General features: G+C 43.7%; 1 protein-coding gene across 1 annotated transcript in view; it reads right to left on the minus strand.

The window, feature by feature from the left end:
* Positions 1-10148, minus strand: part of UNC5D (unc-5 netrin receptor D) — a 296399-nt gene that overhangs the window by 251291 nt on the left and 34960 nt on the right. The window contains exon 3 of the mRNA XM_015411680.1: positions 5296-5439. Coding sequence (XP_015267166.1) covers positions 5296-5439 — 144 coding nt within the window. The remainder of the gene's footprint in view (positions 1-5295; positions 5440-10148) is intronic.

Consider the following 10148-nt stretch of genomic DNA (forward strand, 5'->3'; position numbering starts at 1 on the left):
CCGATATGCCTTAGGTCATGTCAAGTAAATATGTGACGCTACTGCATAGACACACCTTACTTCCATTTGACCAATAAGGAGATTTTTATGTAAATGTTGTTTAAGTTTTTGTAACCAATTATGCCTTTTGAATATTATTCCCATGATGATGGTATGATGATGTCATTTTAAGTATTTAACTTTATGTATTTCCTGAATATGTTCAGAATATGCTCAAGAGGAAGATGAAGAAGAAAAAGAAAGTTGTCAATTTTTGGTTAACTATTTGGTCTAATTGTTTTCCTATTAATTGAGGCATGTTTTCTAATTATGCTGAGAAGAAAGCAATCAGTTTTGATGGGTCCTTTTGCCCAACTGTTTTCCATATTTCATTGCAATAAAATACAAGAACTTCCTCCTCATTTGACTTCATTTTTGACATGGAATCTAATGTCTACAACAAGCCTGGCCGCAGCATTTTGCACTAGCTGCAGCTTCCAGATTTGAGACAAGGGCAGCCCCATGTAGAGAGCATTACAGTAGACTAATCTCGAGGTGACCATCGCGTGGATCACTGTCGCCAGGTCATTGTGTTCGAGGAAGGGAACTAACTGCCTAGTCAGCCTAAGATGATAAAAGGCCAACTCGGCAGCAGCTGCTACCTGGGCCTCCATTGTTAAGGAGACATCTAGGAGCACTCCCAGATTCCTAACTTCCGGCACTAGCACCAATGGTGCCCCATCAAAGGTCGGAAGCGGGATCCCTTCCCCCGGACTGCTCTGGCTCAGGCACAGGACCTCCGTCTTCATCGGATTCAATTTCAGCCGGCTCGACCTAAGCCAACCAGCCCCAGCTTGTAACACCCGGTCTAGATCTTCCGGTTTGGAGTCGGACTGACTGCCCAACAACAGATAGAGCTGGGTGTCATCCGCATACTGGTGACAACCCAGCCCATGCCTCCGGGCAATCTGGGCAAGGGGGCGCATATAGATGTTGAAGAGCATTGGGGACAGCACTGCCCCTTGAGGCACACCACAGTGCAGTGGGTGTCTCTGGGAAAGCTGTTCCCCTAGCGCCACCCTTTGTCTCCGACCTTGGAGAAAGGAGGCAAGCCATTGCAAGGCTAGCCCCTGAACTCCCACATCAGTGAGGAGGTGGATCAGTAGCTGATGGTCGACCGTGTCGAACGCAACAGCAACAGCACTGCCGATCTGCCTCGATCCAGATGCCTCCGGAGGTCATCCGTGAGGGCGGCCAGTGCCGTTTACATCCCATGGCCCCGGGCAAAAGCCAGACTGCAAGGGATCTAAAGTGGAAGCGTCATCCAAAAAGCCCTGTAGCTGAACTGCCACTGCCCTCTCTGTCATCTTGCTCCATCCTCACCAGACATCTGTGGTGTGTCCTGCAGTGGTACAGACTTGTCAAGTCCTTGACCCCCAACATAACCTAGAGGCTCACTGGCTACTCTGGCGGCTCTTGTAGCTCAGAATGGCCATTCTCATCCAAAACTGGGATTTGGGTGGAGCCAGCTCAGCTGAATCTTTTTATAGAATAGAATGGGTCCAAACTGCCTTGTCCATCTCTAGCCCCAAACCAGAGAAATATGAAGATTTGATTCACTACCCACTCTTTTAGCTTTCACACTGAACCTCAGGGAAATGGGTACAGCGATGATCAGAAACAGCTTCCTATTTGCCTGTGTTTTATAGTATGACAGACTCATCTTCTTTCATAGCAAAGTTTCAGAAATAGAAGCTGCATATACCTTTGACCTTCTTCCAGCTAGACAGCTTTTAGAGGCATAGAACATCCTGGATTTTGTTTGAATGGAAGCCAGAAGATGCAATCCTCACCTGTGGTTTCAAATCATTATTTCCAAAGCCACTTTAGGGGTGTAATGATAGGATAAACTGCAGAGACCATAAAAATATATCTCTCACTTATTTGCAGATTTTAAGCAGCTATTATGTGCTTCCCTTTGCCACACAAAGATAGAAGATTAATTTGTTATCAAATATGCAAATACCCAGATACTTAAAAATGTGTGTGCTCAGTTCAGAAAATCTGAATATGAAATGCATGCATTTGGAACATAGTGCCTGTAAGTGCTGAAACACATGAACCTCATAAGGTGGGCCCTGTTGGATCAGACCAGTGGTCCTCCTAGTCTGGCATTCTTTTCCCCACACTGGCCAACTCCATGCCCCACAGGGCACAAAAGAGTGGCATGATGCTGTCCACCATCAACTGGCACTCAGAGGTATACTGCCTCCATACGTTGAGGCCACATTCAACCATCATGGCTGGCAGTCACTGACACACCTGTCCCCCATCAAATCCTGAGGCAGTGAGTTCCCCATGATAACGATGGTCTTTTTAGAAAATACCCCGTTCACTGACTTGTAGCTACTACCCAGCTTCATTGAGTGCTTGTGAGGTTTGATACTTTGGATGTGAGAAAAATGCTCCATTCACTTACTTTACACCCTTCATAACTAAATCAACCTCTATTAGTAATCCATTAGTAATATTTCCCCCCAAACTGACCCCCACCCCCCAACTCCTTAGCCTGTCCTTGTTGGGAAGGAGTTCTAGTTCCAAAGGTATTAGACATATTCATAGATGATAGGTCTATCACTGGCTACTTGCTATAGTGAATATAGAGAACTTCCATGTTCAGAGGCAGTATACCTCTCAGTATCAATGCTAGGAGGCAACACTGGGATAAACCTTGGCCTCGGTTCCTTGTTGTTACCCCTCCAAAAAACCTGGCTGGCTACTGTGTGAGATAGGATGCTGGACTAGATGGACTATGGTAAACTTACTAAGATCTTTAAAAATCTTCTCAAGTTATTGCAGGAATGAAACCCTATTGATTAATTATAATAAATCTAAAATTCTAGTGTTCTCCAAAAGCAGGAGATGGGCCTCCTCAAGATGGATTATAGGTGGATATATAATTGAACAAGTAAAAACTTTTTTTCTTAGCTAGGTATGCTGTTCTCAGCTGATCTGTCTTGGAAATCTCATTTAAAGTTGTGCTTAATAAGGCAAAACTGTGCTCTGGAGCTATCAGGAATTAATTTTATTCCGAAGGGGGCAGATATGTACCTGGAGCTCTTCAGGTTTTCAACCTGAAGGTCGTCCCCCTTGTTCTCTTTGGATCTGCAATTTGGATAAATACAGTTACAGAGAAAATTGACATTCTACTCTCCTAGTTTCTGAGAAAACTAATGAATATTCCCTATCGTGTTTCCAATGTTGCCTTGTGGACAGATTTTGGGCAGAAGTCATTAAAGGCTAGAGCAAGGCTCCTTGCTTATAAGCTGAGGATAAAAAAAATTGTTCTCTGAGGACAGCTTACTTGCTCTTCTGGGAAAAGACTCTTTTAAATCTACATGGCTGAAAATGGTGGACGATGAACTATTATTAATTGCTATTACCCCCCTCCCTATATACTGGCCTGGGGAAGGTATGATTAGAAAACGTGTCTTGGAGACTGACCATCACAGTACCTTAGTGAGAGGCCACCGTGTTTGTTCTTCTTTGTGTTATGGCATCCCTCCCTGTAATGTATGACCCTCTTATTTCTATTATCTCTCAGTTCCACGGTTTTGTAGGGCACTGTGAGTTCTCCCCTGCTCACTCCTGGCACCTCCCCCTTCTGCCATCATCCCAGGGATGCTGAGGTCTCAGAATAGGGAGGACTGGGGTTACTTTGCCCTGGATAGTCTACTCTCAGTCTCCATCACCCCTTTCTCTCTAGCGAGGACTTCAGACCAATCCTCCTTGACCTCAGCTGTCTGTCCCTTTTTATCTTCCACCCACCTGTTTGTGTATCCCACCCTCCCTGAACGAGTGGTTGTTTCCTCAGTCTGTCTTCTCCTCCCCCCCCCTTCATTGGCTGCATCCTCTTTCTTCTTAACCCACCCCCTTCTGTGCTCCTCCCTAGTATCTCTTGTGTTTGGCTTACTTTCCAGTGGGTGTGGCTGATTTTGGCACCTATTCCACCCTTCCCCTGCAGTTCTGTGTTCTGCAATGGGTAAGTAGCCAGCCTAGGTCTTCTGACTTCTTCCCCTCCCCTCTTCCCATGCTCCTTGTCTTTAGCCCAGCCTGGCAGTTCTGTCAGAGGCTCCTGCTTTGGGGCCTTGGGAGTCCTACCCTGTATCATTCATTGTAAACAAAGTAGGCTCTGTGGGTCTCTGGGATGTGAGGTGAAGAATTTCAGCAATGCCAGGCAGGGATGGTGCATCTCCTCCACCAGTGGGTTGGGCCTCAGTGTTCTTCTCCGTGCCACCCACATTCCTGCCCAGGGCAGGGGGCTTTGCCAGCTCGGACAAGTCCTGGTCCGGACATGCATTCTTGTTTGCTAGGTTGACCATCATTCCTTCCATGGTTTTACAGGGCAGGTTTGCTGGCTAGATATATTCTGACAGAATCTTCCTTCGTGGCCTGCAAATGATTGCTACGCCTTTCTGCATTTTGCTCGAGTGCCCTGTGTTTGTGACTCTCAGGAACCACTATATTATGTCCTTATTAAGCAACCACTTACCTCCCTACTCTTTGGAAACTGTTCTCTTCTTACTCAAAACTAATGACCCGTTAATTACATTGGGTGTGACTAAATATGTATCAGTCCTTTTAACTCTTGGTTCCAAGTAGAATATCTAGAATTTTTTTGCTGCTCAAGATTATATATCTATGAGCTTCTAGGGTTGAATGGGGAAAAAAGATGTCCTATAGGGCAGATCCAGCAAGGTTCTTCTTATGTCCTTAAGCCCTTGATCATTCTGGTTGTCCTTTTGAGATGGGAGACACCAGAACTGCATACAGTATTCCAAATGTAGCTGTACTATAGAACTATAGGTAAAGGTAAAGGTTCCCTTGCTTGAAAGCCAGTCGAATCCGACTCGAGGGTTGCGGTGCTCATCTCCGTTTCAAAGCCGAAGAGCCAGCGCTATCCGAAGACGTTTCCGTGGTCATGTGGCCGGCATGACTAAACACCAAGGTGCACGGAACGTGGTTACCTTCCCACCGAAGTGGTACCTATTTATCTACTTGCAATTTCTTGCTTTCGAACTGCTAGGTTGGCAGGAGCTGGAACTAGAGACGGGAGCTCACTCCGTCTTGCGGCACCCGGGTCTTGAACTGCTGAACTACTGACCTTCCACAGCCTGCAGTTCAGTGTCTTAACCACTTGAGCCACCGCAGCTATATAGAGCTATACAGGGGCATTATAGTGCATGCTGTTTCAGAAGAGCCTGTAGAATGTGTTCCCATTATTACTGCTTTCTTCAAGAATGTCTACCCACTTACAGGCAATGCGGACCGAAGCCTTCCTGCTCTTTGAAGTCCCTAGGTGGCTCCATGCAACACACTGACACCAGTAGTCCTCTGGCCCGTGAAAATCTTCCACTTGCTGTCTTGTCACATTGATGTATGCTTCCCGAACCTTCAAGCCTGAATAGAAAAGATACAGGAGAATTAGTTGATACAGAATGTCTTACTCAGGCATAACACTAAGGTTAGCCAAACCTTTTCTTTTTAATTAAACAATTCCATTTTTTAATCACGGCAAAGCTTTAATTACATTGACAATAATACATGGCTGCTAATTAAATTCTAACAGCCAACTAGGTCAGAACATGCGATTCAAAAAGAATTACTCTGTCAAGACAGGATTCAGAACCACATAAATATCTGCCTTGGAAATCTTCCAATTGAGCTTTTGCTGTTTCTAAAAAAAAAATCATTTTGCTTCCTGCAAAACAGACACACACACACACACATAAAATACTAGATAGTGGGACGTTGTGGCTATGATTTTAAGTGAATTTCCTTCATGAACTCAATAGGACTTACTTTTAAGTTATTGCAGGCAGGATCGAGTTCTATTTATGTATTTCGACAAGTGACCGTAGCCAAGCAAGACAACAGATCAGCAACCAAAAGCAATAAAATAAAACCGATTCGGCAGTAGACTATCCAATCAAAGAATATAAAGAAACCCCATGGGATATCAATCGTTCAGAATTAAGAGTCTCTCAGAAGCAGAACCCATGACAAGTGAAAGAAAATTCACCCTTGATACACAGCTACGAGGTAAAAATAGCTATTATGCGAGAAATCTCTTATTGCTATTGGCCAGGAGAAACCCTAATCACTCTAAGTTGAAGCAGAGCTCACATTCTCACAGAATTTGCTTGCAAAAGCTCTTATAAAATTTGCAATAAAAACTGTGAAACACATAACAAGGAATATCTTTCCCACAAATACGACGACATTGATCAAAAAGTGCTTTGCAATACCATCCATGCATAACAGCTAAAGGTGGGCTGTTGGACAATTTTGTTACTATACCTTCAAATTACTTGATCACTAAATTGAAGTCATTTCTTGGCACTGCTTCCCCCACAATAAGAGGGAAGCATGGTAAATCAATGCATTGGTAAACCCAGGGAGATCAACACATGCCCCCAAACTAGGTAACACCCTAGAGAAATAATGTAAGATGCACAGTGCTTTTTCATTGCTAATGTGGTCAGCGCTATATCAAGTAATACTAACTTCCAGAAGAGTGTGATATGTTAAAATAATAAAATAGATAAGCTCTAGCTGGCTTGGTTCCTCTGGTAAAACAGGACTTGCCTCCACCTTTCTTTTGGAACCCCAAATGGTCTCTTCTTCAGAGCTTCTAAAAATATCTCCACAGGGGGGTTGCGCACCCATGTGGGACTGCAAAGGACATGACAATGAACTCAGGCCAACATATACAGTTATCTCCTACATCTTATCCTACCAACCAGATGCCTAGAATCCACAGAGAACTGATTAGTATACTACTAACGGCAGCTAAGGCCACCATTGCTCAGCAATGGAAAAATAAGAACCCCCCGTCACTGGATCAATGGCTGGGGAAGGTTTGGGATTACTTTACCCTTGAAAAGTTTGCAATATATACTGATAAAACAATTGTATCAAGACTGCTTCTAGATCTGCTAGATAAATGGTATCCTTTTCTAGAAAAAGTGGAGGCAGAAAAGATGATCTGTGAAAAATGGGCAATACTTACCCTTGACCCACTGCTAACTTGAATATTCTTTTTAATGGTTAACATGATTGGGCATTGAGTCTCTTAGATTCTCCCGAATGCATGTAGCGAGTGTAGGTACACTATGTTTATTATGTGCTGTTATTCAAAGCTACTGTACTTCCTGTGAAAAATCTGTACATGCTTTAAAAAATTCAATAAATTTCAATAAAAAGTTTTTTAAAAAATCTTATCCTACCAGTCCTATCAATGAGAAGAGTCTGAGGGAGAAGAGTCTGAGAGAGAGTGACATCCAGTGAATTTCATGGTGAGACCAGAATTTGAACCTGGATCTCTCAGATTCTAGTCCGGAAGAGATAAAAATCAGAGAGTGACCCTGAACGGTGTCTTATATATTTGAATGGGTCTCATATATTTGAGTTCTGCAAGAGAGAAAGGTGTCTAATAAATGTCTCAACTAAACAAAATAAATATTTATCTATATTCCACTTATCTGACATCTGTAGCTGTGATCACACAGATGTCTACATATAACTGCTCATCAATATTAAGTTTAGAATTCCAGAAAAAAATGCTCCTCAGTGGATAGGGTGAGGCAGTGTTGTGTGGTGCTTACAGTGTCATACAGAGATCTGGGAGACCCAGGTTCAAATCCCCACTCTGCTGTAGAAGCCTTCTGGATGACCCCAGGCCAGTCACAGACCAAACTACCTAACAACATGTGGACAAAATGGAGGAGAGGAGAGCAATGTAAGCCCTTTCGGATCCCCACTGAAGGAAAAGGAAAGGCCGAAATGAAGTAAATCGGTAGGGAATACGCCCCCATTTTAAACTGATGTGCCATCCACTTTCATTTTGCACATTTTATTCCACATCTCAGTAAAACAACTTAGGATGGTTTATACAAACTTTCTGTAAAATATGTATCATCACGAAGAAGCTAAAACTAACTAAGATCTCGTCCTTCAGGTTGCTATAAAGCAGTTTTTAGGACGGCAAAGTCTCTTCGAAAATGGAAATAACAGGTTTAAGGATCTGGGCTGCCAAACATGGAAAACCAGCCTCTACTCTGAGAGGTATAGCAGGGCTACTGGGGAGCAAGGATAGCAAATGCCTTAAATATTTATTTGACTGGTGATTTCCGGTCGATGGCTGCACGACAGCATACGCTCCTCCCGGACCTCCCGGGGGGTAGCCGCGCTCTGGCCGAAGAAGGGGGCGAGCAGGCTCGTTAACAACCCCCCAGGGTACCGGCGAAGGTGTCCTGGCCAAGGAGCTTTGAGGGGTAGCCTCTTCGATGGCGGAATGCCAGAGAATCGAGGCTCCCCTCTGCTCCAGTGGTTCTTCGAGCTGAGAGGCTGACTAAGCACTAGTGAAGATAACCGGGTCAAGCGCAGGAGATCGAGCATTTAAAACGATGAACGAAGAGTGGTCAGATGACCAGCTATGAACGTGAGTCAACCGAGAAATGAATTTTAAAAGAAAAGACGCTCCCCACCCCATCTAGCGGAACAGGAAAAGCGAGCGGGGGGGGAAGCCTCCCATGTGCATGGACTTTTAAATGAAAGGGGAGGAGCGAGCAGAGAAGTGGAGTAAACTGTTCAGAGGTACTCACCAATGTAGAGAAGTGATTGAGCACATTGCAGAGACTTTTTAAAAACTTTTGCGAAGAGTAAACAAACGGCAAAGATGGCGGGCAAGAGGGACAAAGACAAGTTGATTCCGAAAGTAAAAGGACTGGAGAGCCCTAAAACGGAAGTGACGAATGAGCTAGCAAAGTCTGTAGCGGAATGTATGCGCCCTCTGCTGGAGCAGTTGAATAACATCAAAGAACAAATGTCGGAAGTAACCAAAAATCTGACAGTGCAGCAAAACCAGTTGACAGCACAGCAAACCCAGATGAATGATATGATACAGATAATGAAGCAAGACAGTGAGAAAATCAAAGAGGTGGCTGCAATAAAGGAAAAAGTAAAGAAGAAAGTCCAAAAGTTGGAGTTAAAGCAAACTTCAATGGAAGATAAATGGCTGCAGGTGCAAATGGATAAGGCCAACATGGTCCTTCGCTTCCAGGGTGTGCCGGAAAAATCGGGAGAGAATCCTAAAGAGCTAATGAGTGAATTGTTGGCCCCAGCGACAGAAATGACGGCAGAACTGCTACTAAGTGAAATGGATGTGGTCTATCGATCATATTCAGGATATATATATTCCATTTGACGTAAGACAACGGAGAAGGAAGTACAAAGAGCTGGTGACTTATCTTCAGACAAATTCAATTGGATATAAATGGTTATTCCCGGAAGGAGTGGCTTTCAAGATGAAAGACAAAAAATAAAGAATTGATTTTGCCTTTAAAGCCAAAGAATTTTTAAAGACTCAGCTGGGAAAAGAAGAGGAGGAAGGAAAAGAAGACGGTAACAGTTCGAGTGGGGAATTGGAGACGGAATCTTCCGGAGAGGACTCTCTGGCGGCGCAAGGAGCTGCAGCTCCCAAAAGCCCTTATAAGCTGAGGAAGAGACGAGGAAAAGAGAAATAGAGGCTGAAGGACTCTGTATTGTGCCTCGAGGTTGTTGATGTGTAAATGTGGTGATGGGGGGGTATGGTATCTGAACAGCTAAATTTGCTAAAGAAAAGTGAAAATGTGTGAAAAACTTGACTCAATTCATATTGTTTTACAAGAGTAATGACTTAATGTAACTAAGCTTTATTGAGGATCTCCTGTCTTGGGTTTTTAGGTATAGTTGGTTTCTTTCCTTTCTCTCATATATGTAGTACCCCACCCTTATTATTTTCTGTAGTATTGTAGATTTATAAAAATAATAAAAAGTTCCCTTCCGGGGGCTCAAAAAAAATATTTGACTGAGTCTCCAGCTCAGAGCAGTTCTCTGCACCTCAGAATGTTAGACCAGTGACTTTGCCTACCAAACGACAGGTCCACCAAATGACAAACGATCGAATTTTAACTTCAGCGTCCAGGATTTAGATACAAATAATCCGCTTGCAGATAAATGAAGCTTTCATAAAACATTATCCTTAAAATGGACCCATAATTACTTTGAAAATGGCACTCTTTGATCTTGTGTCTCTCCAGTGTCCATTTATGGCCCCAAGCATTCCT

Source organism: Gekko japonicus, unplaced genomic scaffold (assembly GCF_001447785.1).
Source record: "Gekko japonicus isolate JY-2015 unplaced genomic scaffold, Gekko_japonicus_V1.1 scaffold90, whole genome shotgun sequence".
NCBI lineage: Eukaryota > Metazoa > Chordata > Lepidosauria > Squamata > Gekkonidae > Gekko > Gekko japonicus.